Raw genomic sequence first — 24149 nt, 5'->3', positions numbered from 1 at the left:
GTGCAGAGCTTTAATTGGCCCATATTAATAAGGCCATGAAACTATTCAGAGCAATTTCATCATATTTTTAAAAATTTTGAAACAGAAATGTTGGTGGATGAACGTATAAATGAATGAATGTATATTTGTTACTACCAATTGTTTTTAAATAGATGCAGATCCTGCAGCCCTCCAAATGGAGGACTTGAAGGACCATCTATTTCCTGTAGTATCTGCCTGGCCTATTTGATCCAGCAGGGTTGGCACACTTTGGGTTCCTTCAATTAAAAAATACCATCTTTTGGGACCCTGAAAGCCTGCCTTCTGAATCGCAGCACCTGACTTCTGGAATGAGTCCCCCCCTCGAAATCCAGGTAGCCCCACCCTGTTGGTGTTTTGGAAGGCCTTGAAGATTTGTCTCTTTGCCCAGGACTTTGGCTATGATAATGGTAGCCCCCTCCAAGGAGTGGGTATGTTTTGTTGCTGCCTGTTTTTTGCCATCTTTTGTTCCTTGTTTTTTACTATTCTATTGTGTTTTGGGGGGAGGGGGTCAGTGTTTTGTTTTGTTTTTTTACTTGTGAACCTCCCAGAGTCACTGGGAGTTGGGCAGTGTTATAACAACAAAAATGCCAAAGGTGAGAATGGCTGGGAGTTGTAGCAACATCAGCAGGTCTATTGTACAAGGGAGCCCTCCTGAGGTAAGCAGGCTTGGAGAGGCAGTTATTAACCACCAGCTCCTATGAACATCCATCAGTTACATTATAAAGGCAGGAAGAAGCTGATCTTATTCTGAAATCTACTTTGGGTCTCATGTCTGTATGTAATCATTGAATATTCAGAGAAATCTTAGATATAGCAATAGAGTCAAGGTAGAAAGCATCAGACACCAGAATTTTTTATAATTTAGCTCATCACCATTATATAAATACTTTTATCTCTGCATTTTTGTCACTTCACTGTGTTTCTGTCCTATTTCACTGAAAAACTCTTGTTCATCTGTGCTGGCCAAATTCAAGAGACACAGGTATTTTCAGCTGTAACCATATTTATAGATAGCAGTATGGAGAATAAGCATATGTGTGCACAGAATAATAGCTTGCCTAAACCCAGAAACTGGGATGTAGAGTGAAAAAAAGAATCTGAATCTTTTGGGTGTTTTTTTTTTTTGTTTAGAAATAGCTTTTATTTTATAAAGCTGAAGTTTGGTCTGTAAATTTTTTAATCACACTTATAAAAAAGAGGAGGGGGGCTGAAAATGTTTCTTATAATTCAGGGTTACACAAAGATTATATTTATAATATACATATTATAATATGTATAATATAATATACATACATAATATTCATATTTATAATTTGGAGACCATAAAGATGAAACTTCATGAACTGGAGCAAGGTTCATATTTCAGACACTTGTTCATGTCCTACAAAGAGTGTTTCTTGACAGAAAGGGTTAACAAGAACCATGCCGGTGTCCCTGTAATCACCATTGGCTGGGGAGCAGGGCTCAGAAAGGCGGTCCTAGAAAATATTGGGGGGGGGGGGGAGAAAAAGATGTTTTAAAAATTTCATCACATATTCATGCTAGTTTGGTTAGCCGACTAAACTACTGCCCTCCAAATAGAACTTCCTCATAACCAAGGTTGGGATGAAGATAACTGTAATTCAGACATGACTGAAGGGCTCCTCTGCTTTGCAAGGCTTATTATTTTCAACGGTACCTATATCTGAAATGGTGCTCCATCAGTTGTGTATAAAATTTCACAGAAGTCCTAACATGATTCAGTTTAAAAAAATAAACAATTAGGGCTAAAGATACTAGCTAGGACTTCTAGCCTCCCACCATTTGGAAGATCAAACAAATGCAAATCCCCCTCATGCAGGGTTTTACTTTTACTATCTCTGTATTAATTGCCAAAACTACACATCACAACTTCACAAGCAAATACTTGAAAAATGGAAGTAACATTTGATTTTAACATGTGAGCAGAAACTAACAACAGAGTATAATTCAGGTATCTGGAAATGTTACTCTAGAGTGATAGTATCATTTATCACAGAAAGGTTGCTGTGTAGTTTATGCTCAGGCTAGAACAGTGTTTCTCAATCTTGGCAGCTTGAAGATCTGTGGACCTCAACTCCCAGAATTCCCCAGCCAGCCCCACATTTCCTCTGTGGGTGTCTGTGTAAGACAGAGACAAAGAGGAATGAGAATTGTTGGGGAAAACTTCAGTTTCAATATAATTTATTGAGGTGTCTCTTTCTTACCATTGCCACCACACGTTTAAAAAAAAAGAGTTAAGTGTTCAGGAAAACATAGCTACATGTTAGTTTAAAATCAGCCCCTATGACAAGCTTCTCTTTGCCTTTCTAGCTTTGGCAAAAGAGAACACCTGCCAAAATCTTACAATCCCATCAATGCCAACTACAGTACAGTATTGCCACTTCCAGATTTTTAGAAAAAGGTACTTTATTTCTTTGATAAACATGTGGAAACATATAAATTGCAAGATGCAACATTTCCATAATAGTGCTATCAGGATGGAAACTATAACTGCTGAATATATTCTCTGTTAAAATGTCATGGAATTTTCATGACTTTTCTAGCCACTAAGGGGGAAAAATATTTCAGCAGAATTTTTCCCAACAGCCCAACTCAGTTGGAAAGTGAAAGATCCGTTTGAGAAGATTGTCATATAGAGATAAGGGGTGCTTTCAGATCAGGCTGTTGTTGTGTAATTGTCCTCTTTCATCCATGAGTACACTCCCATTTGTATCCCTTCCATGTTTTCCCAATATTTTTTCTGTTTCTTTATTTTTTAAAAGAAAAACACAAAATGTGCGAAGGGCGAAAAGTGGTATAGCTGCATAATATCTTAATGATAAGTGTCATCCATATGGAAACCTCAACTGATACTGTCATCAATGGACTGCATAAAAGCAATCATAAGAAGAGGCTGGGCATCTAAAGGTAGGAAAATGGCTGAACCCAAAAGAGTGGATGGTGAACTGAAAAACAGAAGCTGAATGTAGTGCAGGTGGAAAATGGAGAGCTGAAAAAAAAAGGAAAGGAAAGAAACTATATAGAGCATTTAAGTTGTGGCACAGTGCAGAAAGCAGGTAGGTGAGGAGGGATAAGTCAGCATAGTGGAATAAGAGAAGGGAGTGGGGCTCAAAAGCAGGAACTTGGAAAAGGATAGGTTGTGGAGTCATATAACAGAAAAACTACTGATGAGAAAGTCAAGTTGAATCTAGCAGGAGGAAGAAAGCATATGAAGAGGAATTATGGTTCAGGAAGCCAAGGAATAATGATCTAAGAGGATTCTTGTGCCTCTAAGAACTGTGTGAAAAGAAAGAGTCTGCTGGTTCCCATCATCATAGGAAAAAGTCAGTGGGATACACATTAATCTCTACCACCCCAGAAACTGCTTTGCTAGCAGGGTTCTAATCTCACCTCAGATGTTTCAAGGGATTGTATTTCTCTTGGCAATTCTACTGCATGCCTGTTGAAGTAGTCCATGGTGATTGCATTGTTCCAGTAACTCAGGTTGTTTTCTGGATTTGATGTCTTCTTTTTTCGTCGCATGCAGCAGACGGTTAATAGCACAGCTGTCAATACAAACATGTTGAGATTCTGCTTGTGAATCAGGTGGATTGATTGTTGGTGTGAAACATCTAGAGCTTCAACTCTATCATTATTGTGATTTTTCCAACCCCATCCCTAATAGCATGATACATACTGTAGCAACTTGATGATGAGATACATGAACTCTAAAGGCCTTTATTTTAGCTTGTACTAAGTGATTATTTAGTGATTTAGTGATGGTTTTATTATAAAATAATAAAAACCAGCTTGGCCTAGTGGTTAAGGTGCTGGACTAGAAACCAGGAGACTGAGAGTTCTAGTCCCGCCTTAGGCATGAAAGCCGGCTGGGTGACCTTAGGCCAGTCCCTCTCTCTCAGCCCAACTCACCTCAGAGGGTTGTTTTGTGGGGAAAATAGGAGCAGGAAGGAGTACTAGGTATGTTCACCTCCTTGAGTTATTTATAAAAACAATAAAGGTGGGATAGAAAATAAATAATAAAATAAAATGGAACCAACGTAAGCTCAATATTCAATATCAACATTTTAACCTAGATTTTTATACCTATAGACATCTTAAGAATTCTTTATTCCATGAATCACCAGCTAAAGCAATAATGCCATATAGAATTAAAAACATACTTTCAAACCTCTGAAGCTACAGATCTTATTAGTAAAATCTGGGTTCCATTTTTAGTTATATTTCTTTCATGTGTGGATTTCTGGTATGTATTATGTAAGGCAACCCTTAATTTTTCCCATTAAAAATATTCTGATTTTACAAATGACTAGGGTGGTGGTGGTGGTAGTATATTTGATTTGGGCCAGGTGTTACAAACCCATTAGGAAAAGTTGAAGTTAAATTTGGAGTTATCTTGCCATATACAGTATATAGTTCATCTTCCCTTCTGCCCTCACAGCAGAGAAATACAGATGTTACATTATGTCATGCCCACATATATAGGGTTTTACATAACTTCTACCACCTCTTGGGGGGGAGGAAATTTCTGTTTCACACAATGTATATTCTGTGTGGTATTTTCAGTTACATTAACCACCAGGAGGCACCATGTGACCAGTTTCATACTTACTGGGACTCAGATGTGGGAAGCCAGATGTTATTCTATGGGGCTCAAACCCTCTACTGGGAATTTGTGGTGCCTTCTGATGGTAAGTGTATTGTAAATGAAAATACCACACAGGATATATACACTGTATAAAAACAGAGAAATTCCTCTCCCTCTAGCAGGGAACATGGAAATTATGTAACACTCCAAACATGAGGTCATGACATAAAGTAACATCTGTATCTCTCTGCTCTGAGAGCTTCAGGGAAGGTGGACTGCATATACCATTCTGAGATGGTTTAGACATCCTTCCTGCAACCACCGAGTGTCAGGACGTAGGTATCCCTTATAACTAATGCGCTGTCTAAAGGGCAAAGGTCTGCAAGTTCAGTTCCTAGTGGAGGGCTTGAATTACACAGCACATCTGGCTACCCACAGCTGAGACCTAATAGGACAAAAACAGTCATGTGGTGCTTCCTGGTGGTCAATATAACTTACCATGTATGTGTATTTATTACCTACTTTTTGTGAAATTTATTATACTAACTAGAAGCATTGCTACAGCACAATGGGCAATGTTCTGAATCGTGGTGCTAATGCAGATGCTTCAATGGTTAGGGATACCTTATCAGGGCTGCAAAAATATGGACAACCACTAGGAGGTAGAGTTTTATTTATTTCTTTGCTACCATCTGTAAGGGACGCGGTGGCGCTGCGGGTTAAACCACTGAGCTGTCGATCGGAAGGTCGGCGGTTCGAAACCGCACGGCGGGGTGAGCTCCCGTTGCTCGTCCCAGCTCCTGCTTACCTAGCAGTTCGAAAACATGCAAATGTGAGTAGATCAATAGGTACCGCTTCGGCGGGAAGGTAACGGCGTTCTGAGTCGTCATGCTGGCTACATGACCCGGAAGTGTCCTATGGACAACGCCGGCTCCAAGGCTTAGAAACGGAGACGAGCACCGCCCCCTAGAGTCGGACTCGACTGGACTTTACGTCAAGGGAAACCTTTACCTTTACCTTTACCCTTTGCTACCATCTAGTGGTTGTCTAGACTTTCACAGCTCTGATATGGCATCTCTGTCTCTGGTATGGTTGTGTAGTGCAGCTTAATCAGATGCTGCTGCTTGAGCAACAGAAGAATTTGTGCTTCTCTTTGTGACATGTCCTTTCAAGACTATTAGTCCCTGAATTCCATATAGAAAAGAAAATTAACAGTAATCAGGGGGTTTAATTCCAGGAACAATGAAAGCAAGTATCACTGATTTACATGCCCAAAATATATTTAGAGAATATTTAGTTCACACATACCCATTTGTGAATTCATGCGTGTGTGTACAGATGTGTGCACAAACAGCATAGTGCAGCATTTGCTTCTATGGAATTTTTTCCCATAGTGTCACTAACTGAGGCAGAAGTAGAAAAAAATCAGTTCTCACTTTTATGGATTTTATTATGGGGCAAGAAAGATTAAGCCTTCTACCTACCTCAACATGCAAGATAAATTAATATTAAAAAATCATGCTTTTGCAGTAAAAGATCAAAGCATAAATCTTCTAAGTGAATTGGCTTATTTACAATGTGGAGCTGCATTGATCCATTAGAATAATTTAAAAGTAATATATTAATGCAATAATATTTTTATGAGGATAAATTGCAGTATTCCAGAATTGTTAACAAATTTTATGGGAATCTTTAAACTGATACTATGTTAAGCAAAAATAGTTCTTTAGAAGGAAACAGAAGTGGGAACGTGGTGCAATTTCACCGTTCTGTTCAGAAAACTTTGTTTTATGACACATGAGACTATCCATGCAGGATGGGCTCATGGTGGTAGTTATATTCATATCCATCCTACCTGTCCCCCCCCCCCCCAATTAAATGAGAATTATGTTCTGCACTGTCTGTGGGGTTCAAGCACAGGTCTACAAAAGGGACAGATCCCAATTGAAATCTCACTAGAAGTTTCATGACATTGTAGCTGTAACTATTTATAAACACCTACAAATAAGTCTGACTCAACTCAGTGGGACAGACTTTTAGAAGAGCGTATCTACAATGCATGTATAGCAGAGATAAATAACCTGGTACCCTCCAGATATTTTTTACTTCATTAGCCTGCCAATATGAGGGACTGTGGGACTTGCAACTCAGGTTATCTGTAGAGCAGTTTGCCTACACAATATATAAGGGTACATTGTTAATGTATGATAAATGAAACAGTAACCCAACTCTGTTTGGGCCTTTGAGTCAGTGTTGACTACTGGCAACTGTCTGGACTGGTGCTGCAGTTTTCTTGGCAAGGTTTCAGAAGTGGGTTGCCATTGCCTCCTTCCCAGGGCTGAGAGAAAGTGACTGGCCCACGGTCACCCAGCTGGCTCCGTGCCTAAGGCTGGACTAGAACTCAGGGTCTCCTGGTTTCTAGCCTGGTACCTTAACCACTACACCAAACTGGCTCTCATGTTTTAAAATGAAAACCAACCACTTGAAGTTACAAGTATGAATAAACAGGCCAGTGGGAAATGCTATTTAAGCCTTTCTCCTCCACCCCAGGTTCAATTCTCTTCCTCCAACTGAATTTTGAGTGGAAAATGAGCAGAGGGAAAGGATTAAGCTGCCTCTCCTCTTCAGCAGTCCTCCTTGGCTGCATTTCACTAGAAGTGTGCTGTTTCTTGAGCAGGGCTACTAAATTGATTCGCTGTAATGTTTAGTTGGGCCCAAATATTGGTCTTTGGGATTATATGTTCAGCTCCTAAATCCCCAGGACCTATAGTCTTTTGAATAACATACAGCTGTAAAAGACAAAGCTATGACTAAGAATGTACATGTAATCAGATTTCACAGCATTGTCTTCTCAGTTCAAAACAGCTGTGAGGCAATATGCTAGTATAATCACAACAGTTTTGCTATGGATCAATGGAAGATTTAGCTTATTACCACTTCAAAATCAGAGCAATTTTATCAAACCTAGTCACAATAATTTTGCTAGCCACCCTCATTTATATTGTGGTAGCAGTGAAAATTCAAACACAGGGAGGAAATATTTTTGATTGCTAACTTCCCTCCCAACTTGCTGATTGATTAGTTATTGCAGAATCATAGACTTCTGCTCAGTGCAAGAAATGGTACAGCTGCAAAGTGATATTCTAGTGTCCACTTGAAGATCTCTAGTAAGGAAGAACGCTTCCTCTCCAAGGTATTTGTTTCTTTATTAAATGGTTCTTACCAGTTAGATATTTCCTGTAATATTCAACTAAAATCTATCCTCCTACAACTGAAAACAAATTAGATCTAGTCGTGCCCGCTGAAAAAAATTGCCATGTTTGTTAAAGCAAGGCGTTCAGTCTGTGAGGCAGTGGTGAGGCTAGGAAGAAGAGGGACACAAATTAAGGGAACTCCCTTACAAGTATCTTTTATTAGCTGGTATTGCAATAAGAAACCACTTTGTGGTGAAGGAATTCTGAGGCAGGACAAGGTCCCTATGACGTTTGTGAACACACAAATCTACATTCAGTTACTGATGCACATTTAGACTACAAAATGCCCTTGGACCAAAACACTGGACAATTTTTCATCTAAAAACACTGTTGAAATGTGAAATCTGCAGGTGTTTCTGCAGGAGCCAGTAGGAGAAAATTAATTTCCCTCACCAATTTATATTCCACCATTTTTCCAGGAGCTCAAGGTGGCTTACAGGTGATCCTGCTCTCATAATATGGCTGGAAAGTCTGGAAAACTTCAGAAATAAACTTCTGGGGACAGCTGTTAACTTCCTTAATTCCATCTACTATCAATAAAAGTAGTATTCTCATTAACATTCATCCTCCTCCTCCATTTATAGTTATGAATGTTCTCTGCTGAATTTCATGTTAAATTAAATTCTCTGCACTTCCTTGATTGGTATATGCTGTGTTCCTTCCTTTATCTCTACCTGTACAGGAAACAAATCTCCATTGTTTAATTAATATCATACAGTGGTGTCCAACTAAAGAACTTCCCTATCCACTTTTGTAATTGGAATTTTCACAATACCGCCTTTCAAGTGGAAATAAGGCCAATCTGCCCCTGTAATCAGATTAAGAGACAGTCCCTATTATTTTCAATATAAGCTTTTTTAAAAATCAAAAGAAAAAACCTATTATATATCAAATTCCCAGCTTTGTTAACAACAACACTGGCTAGATTCAGTTGGCATGTCAATGTACTGATAAATCTATCCTAAATAAATCTATAGGAAATCAGAGACCCATTAGCTCAGGGGTTCTTAAACTGTTTTACCCAATTATCCCTTTTCCCAGTCTCGAATAATGTCATTACCCCCACAAAGAAACCAGACTCTGTTATTTTACACCAGCATCTTGGCAGTAGCAGTCGCAAACTGGATCACTGACTCACAGTGAAGCAAATACAAATTGCTTCATTACCCCCAGGGTATGCCCACATTTCCCCCTGCTGAAGAACCACTGCACTAGCTGGTAAGGTAAATTGTAAGAAGTTACCGTATGCTCATAAGAGGCAGTGAAAAGGAGTTAAACAATATTTGAAAACATTCTATCTCCTATATTTAAAATGTTCGGAAGCTTTCACAAGTGCTTAACTGTGTTACTGTAAGGTCAACCTTCACAACTGAACTTCTGGACTTGGCTTTCTGAGCTATAGTTAATTACAAAGGCATGTAACTTTAGGCCACATTTTTCCAGGCCCAAGGAACCCACAGAATACCCATCTGAGAAGACTGGGGGTGTGGGTGTGGGTGTGGGTGTAAGCGTTAAAGAGTAAAGTGGATGCTTCAAACCCGAATCCTGGCTCTACCAACTTTGCATCATCAACCTGACCACTGCAGCCCCCAGCCCCCCCCAAATGTTTAGCACCATTTCTGGTCAGCAAACAGATGCCCATCTCTCCTCTGAGCCAAACGTAAATGAAGTTCATTATGACTTTGCACAGAACATGAACCCAGTCCTTAACACTGGTACCAAATGGAATCTTTACTCCAGTTGAGAAGCTCACGTTAGTCATAAAGATTGTACCATATGTGCTTGAACAGACATATAAATGTTTTAGCTTATTCCATTATAATTTTCTGTGTCTGTTGTGAGACATCTGAGTAGGAGCAATCTCATGGTTTTAGCAGTCTCACTGCAGAGGTTGCTGGATGATGGAAAGACATGAAAGAGCTCTGTCTAGCTCTCCTTTGTGTCCTGAAGGTGGCAGCAGTTCTCTTAGTACACAACATGATTGTCAAGATGATCTGCAGCGAACCAAAGAGTGCCGACAGCTGCTGCTCCCTTATGGTGAACAGGAGCTGAACCTTTCTACAAGACCAAATGTTCAGGCAAACAAAGCCTTTGCCTACCAGAACAAGTCGGTTCTTTGTCTGTTATTATAAGAAAAATTACTTCTTTGGGCATTTAGGTCATAATCAATATGCAATACATTCATTTCACCTTCAAAGAATATAGAAAAGCAGTAAGGAAAAACAAAAAGTTATGCTGGGATAATGCTTGTTATATAGTATCCTACATGACACCATGAATGGATCTGAGGTGAAACAGTTAACTGGTGATGTTTCAATGTATTGTTAACTTGGCAGCTTTAGTATTAATATTTGTTCACTGGGATCTGAGCTAATTTTATTAGATTTGTAGTTACTGTGTTGTTGATTTTGGTTTTTGTATAATAATGATGAGATGATAATAATAATAGCCATTATTATTCCTGAATTAGAAATGGGAAACAGAGGTGTGACTCATCCTTCCAAAACCTGGTGGCTTCCACTTGGTGCTGGTATGAACATGACTGACCATGCTTGCTGCTAATTCTGGGAGTTTAGTCCAAATAAATGTGGAGGGCAACTATCTGGGGAAGGCTAGTGGACAATCAAAAGTAAATAGAGCAATTCAATGGTTGATTTGGTGAAAAAAATGTTAAATGCAACTTCCATTAAAAAAATCTATAATAGGCCTGAACCAAAAAGTAGTTTTAAGGAGAGTTATGGTATCATTAAAACACAACTGACTATGTTATACACCACTGGATGTTCAGAGCACTGTCATTTCTACTTCAAGAGGTTGGTGGGGTTTGGAGAAACCCATCAACAAGTCATTTCCCCTTTTCATTATTATGTAAGATAAAATTACTTCCTCTTTCTTATTTGCAGCATCCTTGTTCACAGCACAGAGCAAATCCCTGGCAACATTATGAACAGGAGTTGGGATCCAAGGAATCAACTTGGGCTCCTCAGAGGATATAATGCAAATAGAATTTTGTTGACTTTCTAAACATTGAGTTAATTTTGCTTCCCCTTTGGATGTTGACATTGTATTGAGTTTGGCTTTATGATCTGGCCTGGACTTGAAAGGGGGAAAATGACAAAACGTTTCAGGGTGATCATGGTTATTCTGAATTACGCAGCAAGTTTCTAATGGATGAATGTGAATTGCACAGACTTGTCACCACATTACAATCCTTTAATGGAATGGTTTAGGATCTCCATATTGGAGGGAGCACCTTATCTTGCGTACATGTAAGAATGCTCCTCTTCCGTTTCCTAAAGGAAAAGGCGGTGTTTGGAGATGTAAGGAGGACTTTTTTCGCTATAGCACTCCACTCCATGGAACATCCTCTCTAAAGCCAGGCTAGTATCAATATAGCTTTGGGGTCTCAAATAGCAGTATTCTATTTCATCTAGGTGGATTTTATTGCATTTTATTTATTTATTTATTTGGTTGATTGTATCTCATCTTGAGATCTGCTGATATAGAGGGTGGTTTTTATTTAAATAAATATGAAATGTTTTTCACATCTAAGCTTCACGAATAGCTATGCTCTGAAGAAGAAAGGCGGCATATCCTAATATGTTAATTGGGTAACAGTTTGAGTTAATTCTGAAACAACATTCTGTATCCACCAGATGGCTCCTGGGGTATTTAGGATTGAGAGAAAAAAAGCTTTTAACTCCATGCGGCTTCCAGCTGGCAAGTAATGCCTCCTTTTGAATGGAGAGGGTAGCTGACATCTATAAACAAGTAACATACACATATTATTCTAGTAAATCTCTATGCACATTTATGGAAAATATTTGAGGAGCTTCTCGAATTTGATCAAAAGCCATTAGCAGTAACTTCTTTTATGGCAATCATTTTGGAGCATGATCCACAGTGATAATAATGACATTCACTATTGGGTTGTTTTAATAATGATTATTTTGCTGTTGCTATTTTACATGTTATCTGGATTTTAGTCTTTCTTTAAATTAATTAGTTTTCCTTAAATAGTGGCCTTAAGTCCCTGTCTTATAAACAAACGAACAGAAAATTAGGTTCAAATCAGACCTTCTCAGCCCTCATTTAATACAAGAGACATATGGGCAGTTTGCTAGAAAAGGCTATTTGTTTGTTTTGAAAGAACCAACCGGTGGAATTAAGCATGTGTATTTTGTACTGTTCCAATAAATCCAGTTTCAATCCTCACCTGCTATACATGGAACTAAAATACTCATTTTAGTCATAGTGCACAATTCCATATTCTTCTAGTAGGGAGATCTTAGGATGCATTTTCCTATGACCCTGCAGACATTCTTCAAACTGCTCCCCCAAGCAAATTGCCAGTGATAGCACCCATAACTTGCCCTTTACTCTCACACTATTCTGAATCATTTTACTTCCTCTTCTTAAACCTCACTTTCTTTTTAAACTGTCATGTTTTTGTATGAAACTAAGTATTCATGTCCTGTTGATATGAAAACCTGGTAACTCCAGGAAGACAGCAAAGAGCCAAATAGCCTATCATATAATTTTGTTTGTACACAACTAGGATGTAATTTGTAAAAATTAAATTGGAAATAATATGGATATATTTTTATAAGAACACTTACATTGAAGGATGGTATTGGCATGAAAATATCTGAGGAACTGTTTAATACAACTTAGAAAAGAAGCTGCCTTGTAATAAAGTAAATTGGTTCATCCACCTCAGTATTAGCTATACTGAGCCTTAGTGGCTCTGAAGTTCACAGAAATTCAGATGATAGTTTTCCAGCTCTACCTGGAAATGTTGGAGATCTTCTGTATGAGGCCCAAGAACTTCTGCATGTAAAGTAGGCGCTCTACCACTGACATATCCTCTCCACGCTATGGGACTTTGTTTTGGAAAGTGTTCCAAATCCAAGGTGGTTCCTTTGCTTATCCCCACAGCTCATAAACTGTATACCACAGCACCCTAGGGCACTGCAGCAAAGTCACAGGGGCACCATGGCATATTTTACTACTTAATAAACAGAACTGTTAGTGAGTTTGCTAGGGGTGCTGTGGCTACTGCTACTGATAAACTTAAAATGGTCTTGTAAAAGTTAAGTTGTATAAACTGCTGACATCTGCAAACCAGGTATCAGAAACACAATCTCTCTCTGTTTTTCTCTTTCTCTTTTTTTTTGATCAGACACCATAATGTTGCCAGATGGGATGCAATATCTGGTTGCTGTTCTGATGGAAGATGTGTCATCAACAGACACAGAAATCTCAGCAGTCTTTTTAGGAGAGTTGCAGAACATACTAACTGAAAACTGAAATATCAATGCTGCAAATACTTCCACCGTCAAATCCTTTAATCTTCCCTGATGGACTAGCACTGGCTATAATTCGCTTCAGTGAAGTAGTATCAATAGAAATAAAAAACAAATTAGACCAGTTCTTTTGCACAGTCATCAAAAAAGGTTTCCCAACCAAAGCCCTTTTCCCCAGCAGCAAAAAGGGGTGTAATGAAGACAAAGTGAAAAGTGGAATCAGAGGAACTATGCAGGCAAGTGCTCATTTCCAGATACCGTATGTGAGAACTTTTCATGGCAAAATTACAAATGGGTAATGGATCACTAATCTGCCGTGTTTCAAAATTATATGCCAAGACTGAAAAGGAAATTGGATGCTCCTGGATTCCAGGCACCCTAATACAACCTCTATGAACACAGAAAATACGAGAGATCAAAACACATGCTAGCTCTGCTGAAAGGACTACCACTGTTGAGCATAGCATGTGCAAATCTAAGGATGTTGAAATATCTTTGGATGGTTATTAGTAGTTATGGGGGAATCAAATTATTAGCATCAAGAAAACTTTATAATTAGGTTCTTCAGTCTTTTAAAGATAGTCACCTTGATTTTTTTCATTATGGATATTTAATACATATTGTATTCCACAAGGCAGAAATTTAAAGAAACGTTCAACTTACAGCATGAGGATATGGGTACACTGATGGCCAAGACGATCCATGCTATATCCACTTTGCTGAGACAAATGGTTGCCCTGTATTGGGGCTTGTCCCCTTCCGTGACATGAGAGATATTTCCTGGGACATCAGGCTTTCTGGTACCAGCAGGTACCAGTCTGTTTAGGAAATTCTCTGTTGCTGTTGAGGTGGAACTTGGAAGCCATGTAGAGGATTCTGTAGACAGTGTACTGCTTGGCAAGCTGGTATTATATCCAGAGGGATGCAGTGTGGTGGCTGGTTCCTCAACAGAGCTCCTTGTTGTATATGAGGAGGAAAGATTGGCATCAACATCACTTTGACTAGGGCGTCCAAAGTCTACTTCTGCATTTGTTGTCCCAGGACTGGCAAAAAAGGGTACCTGGTTTGTACTCTGGCTTGAGTTTATCCATGAGTTATTTTTCTCCAGTATATCCCATATGCCATATTGTGTGGGTTTAAAAGGCACTGTCACCATTTCAGGAACAGTTGATGGACCAATTGTTGGGGTGGTGAGATCAATCTCCTGTGTAATCAGTTCTGATGACCTCCCCTTCTCTGTTTCATTAAGGCCTTCCAAGGTGTGGAAAGAGGCAACTGAGTCTGTTGTGGCTCCCTGTAAAGTATTTTGACGACTGGTGTGAACTGTAGGCTGGGTCTGAAATGGATGTTCTGGGGGCCAATTTTCTGTGGTACCAGAAGAATATACTTCTGTCTTGAGATAAGGCTCTGTAAATGCTGTGAAATTGCCTTGGACACTCAGAAACATTTTTCCTTTGGTGAATGTCTTTCTCAAAGCACTCTGGTTGTATAAATGATAAAGTTCTGTGTTGCCAACCAAATGGCTGCTGCTTAGTTCCTTCTTGCCAACAGAAGGAACAGAAGTCTCTGCTGAACTACTGGAGTCAGCATTTGCAAGAGTTGCTGTGGGCAAAGATTTGGTTGGGTGATGGCCTCTGAGTCCTGGAGTTGTCCCCATAGCTGAGATATTAATATTGTCCATCAGGAGACCCTGAGATGACACAAGTTTTGGAGTCAGTACCTGAACAGCCAATACTAATTCTTCTGTTAGTGCCAAGATCAATAGAACACCTAGAAACAAACAAACAAACGAGAGAGACAAGAGTGAATGACATGGAAAATCTGAATGTTATCAAAATAGCAAACCTGAAGTGCATCATACATATATAAAAGACAAAATGATATATCTTCATACAATGCATATGCCAATTTTATTATATAAATGGTTCTGAATTTAAAAAGAAATGATATATTTTAAATATAAATAAAATACCACAATAGCACCATATCGTAATAGGCTTGGAAGCCTATTCAGTCTACTGTTCAGATCATCTTTCTCAACTGGGGTTCTGTGGAACTCTAGGTTTTGTGAGAGGTTGCTAGGAGTTCCACGAGATTGTGATTGGAAAAAAAAAACTTGCTTAAATTTTGCACAGCGCACAATGCTAGTGCTTGCTGTGGTTGGAATTTTTATGTGCTGTGACTCGGCTGCTGGCCTGCCACTTTGCTGTTGTTGTGGATTGTGTAATTTGAAGTGAATTGTATTGTTAAGTTTTCCTAATTTTTTTTTGCTATTTTTAGTAGGGTTCCCTGAGACCTGAAAATTATTTCAAGGTTTCCTCCAGGAAAAAGGAGTAGAACTCATGATCTCCTGGTTTGTAGCCTGGTGCTGTAATCACTAGACCAAACACAGAGCACTTAAAAAACTAATGCATGTATTGAAAGGGTATGAAATATCCATTGGTTCAAGAGCCTCTTTGGATTCTGTGCAACATGCTGAGGGTCACTCCCTACTCTAGATGGGGCCCAGGATCCTGATTCTGAGAAGCTTTCAGGATCTTAAGCCTCTGCAAACATTTTTTTTAAAGGGTCCAAATTATTCATATGCATGTAGCATTATTCTGAGTTACATATGACAGAGGCAGAGATGGGAGCTGTAAATGCAGAGAGGATAAACCACGATAGTAATCTTATTACTTGTGGCTACTTCCAAATAACCTATTGTTGATGATATGAAAAATAGTGTGGTGTTTGATAAATGTATTAACACATATGCTATGATTAAAAAAAAAGAAACTGTCAATTCAAGCTGCAGGAAATAGAAATGAGCTTCTTAGAATCAGAGAATTGGAAGGGGCCATTAAAATCATTAAGTCCACTGATTCTATGTAGGAATCCATATTAAACTATTCATGACAGCCTTTGCTTGAACATCTCCAGTGAAAAGGAACCTACCACCTTTCTGGGTAGCTGAGTCCTCTCTCAAGCTCTTAATATTCACTTGGAATCTGTAAATTAAATTGACTTCTGGGGAAGAAATAGCAAACAGGACAGCTCCACTAAAAGTGGAGCTGACGACCGCAGCAGAATGAGGAGCTGGTGAGGAGGCTTGTTCTTTGTAATTTCTCTCCAGACAAGGAGAGGACTTGAGATCACCCACAAGTGTTCCAGAGAGTTGAGGAGACAGCAAGGCAGTGGTCTCCACCAGGTTTAGAGCTCTGGGAGACGAGGGAAAGCCATCTTTTTGCTCAAACCACTGTTGGCACCTCCAAAACAACACTGGGTTTGCGTACTACCTTTTCTAATCACTTTTGGATATTGCTTGTTAATTGCTTTTCAGCTATTAGGAACCTTTGGATGACAAGCTTTATAGCACCAGGTGAGTTTCCTTCAATCCTTAGCAAAAGTTTTAAATACAAGTTTAAGGACTTAATTTTTTTTCTTTTGGAATAAACAGCAAAAGGACGATTACAACTTTAATTTTGGAAAGTTACAAATGGACTACGGGTCCAGAGGATTTGAAATAAGATTTTGGAATTAGTTATAAGGATCCTTCCCATGGGAAAATGCTTTTGGTTTGAATTCTCTTAAAAAGTCATGATAGGATGAGACTTTGAAGGTTGGACACTAGAGGGAACTAGAAAGAACTGAAGATTACAATTAAAGGAGAACACCACTTAAATTTGACTTACTAATATAGAATGGAGCAAGTTATTTTAATTTTGGACATATTAAAGGATATTTTTAAACAATGGACCCAGATATTAATTTTAAGGGTGTCTGTCTCTGTAGCTAGACTGTGTTTAAAAAAGATGTTATGGAAGAGGAACAAGTTTTACCGGACAAGACTGAGACTGCTCTGAAAGTGGATTTTAAAATGACAGGCTACAAGAATGATATGGAAAAAAGATGCTACACTGGATATACAAATGAAACCGGCTGATGCCTTAATAATTAAAAGGGATCTACAAATAACAAACCAAAAGAGTGACCTGGATAACTTTCCTATGTTGGATTTACAAAAGAGACTTGTTAAAGTTTTGAAGAATTTTGTGAGAAGGGACAAAGCAAAAATGAAAAGAAATCAAGTTCTCGGGCATTATTTGAAGGGATTGAAGATCAAGATTGTTAAAAGTAAAAGGAAGGAATATGAAGTTGGTTTATTTGATCAAGGCTAAAATAGATATATTGTTAACTCTGGTAACCCTTAATGGACTTTTGCTGATCAGGACTGAATGACAAGGCTTTAAGGATTTCTTTATAGATAAGAATAAGATATGGGAAGAAGAGATCACTTTTTTATAAGAATTTTATTAATTTTCCAAATATAATTAAAATACAAAACACCAAATATAGAACAGATAGAGTACAGGTCTAAAGAAAAAAAGAAAAACTATAAAAGTGCAGAACAGAGAGAGAGCAGAAACAGAAAGTAACTTCCAATCTTCTCCAATTCAGATATGAATACATTTACAAGTATAATCTCTTACTATTAGTTAAACCTTAGAAACATTATTTCTATCAAAGCAAGCCATTTAATCATTAAAACCAAAATCAAAACTTCATTTTTTTCTGACACAAGCAAATAGTCCAAAAGTGGTTGCCATGTAGAAACAAATCCAGAAACAATTTTCGCTTATCAACGCTGTTAAATTAGCCATTTGGGCCAGCTCCATCAGTTTAATAATCCAGTCCTCCACTGAAGGTGCTTGTGGATCTTTCCGTCTTTGTGCATATGAAATTCTTGCTGCTGTAATCATATATAAAAGGGAAATCCCATGTTGTTTCTCAAGCTCCTTCTCCATCATGCCCAAGAGAAACAGTTCTGGGTTTTGTTTTGTTTTTTGGTAGGTCCACTTTAAGAATCTTTTGAGTATTAGCACATATTTGGTCCCAGAATTTTTTGGCCTTTTCACAAGTCCACCAAAGACAATAAAAAGTTCCTTCACCAAGAGATCATTTCCAAGAAACATTTGTTACTCCATTATACATTTTTGACAACTTATCCAGAATTAAATATCAATGATACATCATTTTTAAAAATTCTTTTTTAAGTTATAATTCAAAGTAAATTTTAATTCCACATGTTCCCCCATTGCTCCAACATAATATTGTATCCAAAATTCTTCGCCCATTTAATCATACATTCTTTAACTTGTTCATCTTCTAAATTCATCTGTAACAACATTTTATACATCTTCGAAATAATATGTTCATCGTTTATACTAAGTTCCATTTCGAATTGAGTTGTTTCATTAACAAATCTAAAATTCTTTTTATCCACTTTAAAACATTCTAATAATTGCACATATGTAAACCAATGACAAGTAAAACCTTCCAACGCTAACAGTTCCCTTGTTTTAAGCTTCGGTTCATCCTCTTCAAAATTTAACAAATCTTTATAATTTAACCAATTTGTTACCTCCACATTTTGCCTTCTAACAAATGCTTCATGAGGTGACAGCCACAATGGTACATTAGGGGACAGTCTTGCTTTCTATTTGTTCCAAACCCTCATTATGACACTCCTAAAATGGTTTTTAAAATCTTTATTAACTTTAACTTTTACCATAGCACAGATAGGTGTGCCTCTCGAATCTCAATTCATGTCCTTCAAATTGCAATAACTTCTTATTCTTCAAAGTTATCCATTCCTTCATCCAAAGCAAACAGCAGGCATCAAAATACAATCTTAAAGCAGGTAAACCGAAACTTCCTTGTTCTTTGATATCTTGTAACAATTTATATTTAATTCTTGGTTTCTTGCCTTGCCAAATGAACTTAGATATCCTTCTGCCATTGTATACATGGTAAATCTGTTGACAAAATCGGTATAGTCTGAAAAAGAAACAACATCCTAGACAAAACATTCATCTTAATCATCGATATTCTCCCCATCAGGGACAACTGTAATTTTTCCTTTCTTAACAGGTCTTTTTTCACATCATTCCAAATTTTAACATATTTTAACACATTTCAGAATACTATTCTTGGTTGATAAAATCAGCCCCAAATATCTAACCTTTTTTTTCAATCTTAAAACCAGTCTTACCCATCAACAGTTCTTGATTGGACGAAGTCATATTTTTGGTGAGCATCTTTGTTTCTTGTTTATTTTACTTTAAGTCCTGCAAATGACCAAAATTCTTTCAATTTCTTCATTAGAAGTTCCACAGTATCCAGAGGATCTTGTAGTATCAAAACTAAATCATCAGCGAAAGCCCTCAGTTTAAAGACCTCTTTTTTAATCTTTAAGCCCTTTATTTGTTTGTCTCTTCTAATATCTCTATTAAAAACTTCCAACACCAAAATAAAAAGCAAAGGTGACAAAGGACATCCTTGGCTTGTCCCTTTTTGTATATGACACAGTTCAGTTAACTCATCGTTCACAGTGATGCTTGCCTTTTGAGGTGTATAAATTGACTTAATTCCTTGAATAAAATACTCTCCAAAGTCCATGTTTTCCAAGACTTTAAACATAAAAACTCCAGTTCAAATTGTCAAAAGCTTTCTCTGCGTCTAAGAAAATAAGAGCCGCTTGACATTCATTATGATATTGTAAATATTCTATAATGTCCAAAACAATTCTTACATTGTCCTTTAGCTGTCTTTTGGGTAAGAACCCACATTGATTGTGGTGGATAAATTCCTCTAAAATTTTCTTCATTCTTTCAGCCAGTATTGAAGCAGATCATTGTCCAACAATGAAATTGGTCTTAATTAGAGAAGGTTCTTGCCCTTCCTTTGGTAAAAGTTCAATGTTAGCTTCTTTCCATGAATTTGGCATTGAGGAACCTAATAGAATAGAGTTTATCAGTCTTAGCAAAGGTTGAAGAATCTGATCTTCAAAACATCTATAATTTAATGCAGGTAAACCATTGGGACCTGGTGCTTTCCCCAGTTTAGTTCTTTTTATGGCTTTGGTTACTTCAAAAGGAGTTATAGGATTGTTCAATGTTTCTCTCTGTGACTATGAAAGTTTTGGTAAATCTTGTTTATTCAAATATTTATATATCTTCTCCAAGGAGACTTCTGTCTTTTATAAAGGTTAGAGAAAAAAAACTATAAAATATTTTCTTAATCTTCTCATTATCCAATAATTCCACATTTCCTTCTTGAATCTTTAATACCTCCCAGAGTCCCCCGATGGGAGGAGATGGGCAGGGACAAATTTAATAAATAAATAAGTAAAAAAAAAAAAAATCTTCTCTTTCTTTCCTCGGTGTATATGCTAACCATCTTCCTGGTTTATTAGAGAATTCAAAATGTCTCTGTTGAACATATTTCAACTTTGTTTCTATTTCTTTCACAGTCAACAATGACAATTACTGATGTAATAACTTAAGTTGGTACACAATATTGTTATCTGTTGTTTTTTCTGTAGCTCAGTTTCTTTCAGCTTGATCTGATCCAAAACAATTTGTAACTTTTGTTGAGATTTCTTCTTGAGACTATGGTTATAATGGATAAAATGCCCCCTCATAACTGCTTTACTAGTATCCCAAACAGTTTTTAAATCTATTTCATTGTCCCAGTTAATATCAAAGAAATCATTTAATCCTCTTACAATGTTCCACAACTTTTTCTTTTTGTAAAATTAATTTGTTCAGTCTCCATCTGTTTTCTTTATTGTCATACTTACAGGATTATGATCAGAAAAAGTCTTTGGTTATCTACTTTAGAAACTTTATTCACCAAGTCCCTTGAAATCCATATCATATCAATTCTTGAAAACGATTTATGTCTCTCTGAATAAAAAGTATAATCCTTTGCCAGTCCATTTTTGTATCTCCAAGAGTCCACCAATGCCACATTGTCCATCAGATAAAAAAGGATTTTGGTAATGTCCCTTGTTTAATTTTGTTTCTCAGATATTCTGTCAATCAGTGGGGAATAACTCCATTCCAGTCCCCCATTAAACACCAACTGTGGTACGAAAAAGATGACAATTCATTCAAAAGTTCCATAAAAAAATGTACTTTTATCTTCAGTTGGTACATATATTCCCACAATAATAGATTTAAGTCCAAGTTCCACTTCAACTGCTACATATCTACCATACTCATCAGCTAATAATAAACATGGCTTCAAATGTAGTTTAACATATAACACAAGGACATTAATTTTCTTCAAACCTGCTGAAATAAATTCTTGTCCCAAATGTTTATTTATCAAGTATTTTATATTTTTCCTTATATGAGTTTCTTGTAGGCATATCACATCATGTTTCAATTTTTTTCAAATAATGAAAATTTTTTCTTCTTTTCTAAGAGGCGGAAGAAGAGATCACTTTTGTATTTTAAGAGAAGGGGATAAGTTACTAAAATTGTTTATACCTGTCATGATGAAGGGGGAAGTCATTTCTTTATATATTTCTTTTCCTTTTCTTTACTATATTCTTATTTTTTCTTTCTTTTCTATTTTTTCTTTTCTGCACTTTCTGTATTTTCTTTTTATTCTTTTTTTTAGTTCGTATTTGTTTTTATCTTTTTAATTGCAATTTTAAATAAAATTACTATTAAAAAAAGGAATCTGTAACTTAAATCCATTAACTCATGCATGCACCCTGAATGAAAGAGAACAAGTCCGTGACTTTCCTGCACCTTAACTCGTGGGTCTCTAATTCAAATCTCCTCTTGCAATTTATTTGTTTCAAAATGGACCCTTCCATCAATGGCAGTGATAGAATATCCTGGCATCAGCATTACTATGGTGTCTGTCTGAAGATCATGTTTGTTGTTCACTAGAAACCACTTCTGAGCCCCAATCCGCTGTCTGTTGAACAAAGTATCTCCTAAGAATGCCCAAGTGAGCTATAACTTTTCTTGGTTTGTATTATATTACAGCATACAGCAGATGGGAGAAAAGAACCCAGAGGTAAACATAGGATATGGATTAGCTTTAATTAAAGCCCATCCAGATGGCTCAAGCAAATGAAATGTGTCATGCATGACAGGGGAAACAAAAGGTGAGAGACCATATGGCTAAGTCAGAAAGAAAATTCTTTCACAGTGAAGAAATCAGTGATTGAGCATGAGAGCAAAGCAAATTGGCTGAACTTCTTCTGGCTGAAAGTGTTCTAAACTCAGATGCACATGTACCACAACCTCTTATACCGTACCTCCAATCACTACTATCACTGAGATTCTGGAAGGAAAAAAATAATGCTTTACCTTCAAAATCTTAGGTAAATAATTTAATTCTGAGCTTTAATGGATTATTAGTTTGTCATAACTTTTTAAAACCAGATGCTTTCCCAAATTTGGTGGCTTCCAGATGTACTGGGCCACATTACAGTATCTAAAGTGCCAAGTCAGAGGAATGTTGTTCTAGAGAGCTTCTGCAAAACCATTTGGCATCAATGTCCTTTTAGGATGCACTGGTTTAATACAACACATTAACTCCTTCATGTTCTAGGAGTTAATGGTACCTGGTCACACAAACACTAACCTTTTCTATAAGACAACTTTCATATTTTTTCTACATTATTCAGAGTGATGGTGAATTTAGATGGAACTGGCCATGTGTCATATTAAAAAAAAAGCCCCAAAATCTAAACTCTCCCTTGATCTTGACTCCTGGTGACTACACAGGTATGTCTGTATTGTTCTCTTGGCAACAATACACTAGTGGTTTGCCACTGCCTTCTGATGGATTTTTTTTTTAATTGTCCAATTTAGGCTACCTCTGTGGCAGACAATATGTGCTGAGTATTTTGCAGACTAGTATTTTGTGGTAGTGTTATGCTCTGGCACACAGAGCAATCTTTTAACCAGGGCAGCAGCAGTATAGAGGTATTCAAGGTAACAGCTTTGGGATATGTGCCTTGGAAGTGAGTAGTTATTGCTGTGCCTTATGCAAGGATTACAAATGAACTGAACTGTCCTCTTATTTGCTGAGCAAAGACATTTTTGGTTTGGATGGATATCAAAGCGGCCTCTTTAAATCTCAGGGAAATAAAAGGAATGCTTCCTACTAAGTTCAGTAGGCTTTGGATTACGTTCTAATCATCATGTGAATTTCAATGGAAAAATTTACTGCTTATATAGGCATTTTCCATGGTGAATAATCATGCATGCCAAAGCAAAGAGCGCTGTCTTCCACACCTAAATATGACATTCCCCCCCCACCGCCATCACCACCAAACTTGGTCATGGTAACAGGATAAACACAGCCTCTTTGATCAGCCAGCACAGCTTGAAAAACACAACTGCCAAGCAAAGGCAGAAGCAGATTTTTGTGCTCAGACCTGCCCATAAAACCACAATCTTCGTTTGGTTCCCTTGAGCTAAGAAAGCAAATCTAATTGTCTGGAGCCCCATTCAGATTAGAAAAGCACATGCTAGCGGAAAGGAAGATTGTGCATTAATCTCCCTAGAGGACAAATGACCATAAAAATTACACCAACTTGCAACCTCGGCAGAAGGCAACCAAAACATAAAAAAGTCTCAACAAATATTCTGAAGCACTGCTTTATTTGGGGGAACAGAGTGTCTTCTAAATGGACAAATATTTTTTTTGTTATATCTGTAAATGTCACATCATCTTTTAAAATTTAAAGAGAACTTGTTTTAGATGAGTCTACATCTAGCAATCTATTCATGTATTTGTTTCTGAAGCGGGGAAGGGCACGATGCAGCTTTTACTACCTAACCTTCATGCAGGGAACAATTTATCTGAAATGGATAAACTGTTAATATCATTGTACAGCAGATCCCAGATATTTCAAAGTTAGTGGGGGGGGTTTCTTTGATCTGCTAAATATTTGGAGATTTTAATGTTGGGCTAGAGTAAAGTTACCAAATACAAAATGTGATTTGGCAAATAATCTCTAGTATTTTTTTTAATCTAATCAGAAATAAGCCTGTGAATAAGCCATCAGTTAATGAAAAATTGGTATGTGTGAATCTTCAAACCATGGAAGTGTCTGTCAGGAGTTTTGCCCTTTTTCTTGTGTTACTTCATTTTGTTTCATATTTTAGG

General features: G+C 37.3%; 1 protein-coding gene across 3 annotated transcripts in view; it reads right to left on the bottom strand.

The window, feature by feature from the left end:
- Positions 1-1084: 1084 nt before the first annotated feature.
- TMEM108 (transmembrane protein 108) overlaps positions 1085-24149 on the bottom strand; it is a 178101-nt gene continuing 155036 nt past the window's right edge. For 2 of the 3 annotated variants that reach the window (XM_063304001.1, XM_063304003.1), the window contains exons 2-4: positions 13851-14957; positions 3433-3587; positions 1086-1499 (exon numbers count right to left, since the gene is read on the bottom strand). In XM_063304001.1, coding sequence (XP_063160071.1) covers positions 1377-1499; positions 3433-3587; positions 13851-14957 — 1385 coding nt within the window. In that variant the 3' untranslated portion in view covers positions 1086-1376. Of the gene's footprint in view, positions 1500-3432; positions 3588-13850; positions 14958-24149 lie in introns of all 3 variants that reach the window. The other variant, XM_063304000.1, reaches the window with a different exon arrangement.

The sequence above is a fragment of the Candoia aspera genome, chromosome 4 (assembly GCF_035149785.1).
Source record: "Candoia aspera isolate rCanAsp1 chromosome 4, rCanAsp1.hap2, whole genome shotgun sequence".
In the NCBI taxonomy this organism is placed as follows: Eukaryota; Metazoa; Chordata; class Lepidosauria; order Squamata; family Boidae; genus Candoia; species Candoia aspera.
The sequence above is the reverse complement of the archived record's forward strand: the minus strand, read 5'-3'. Positions and strand labels throughout refer to the sequence as shown.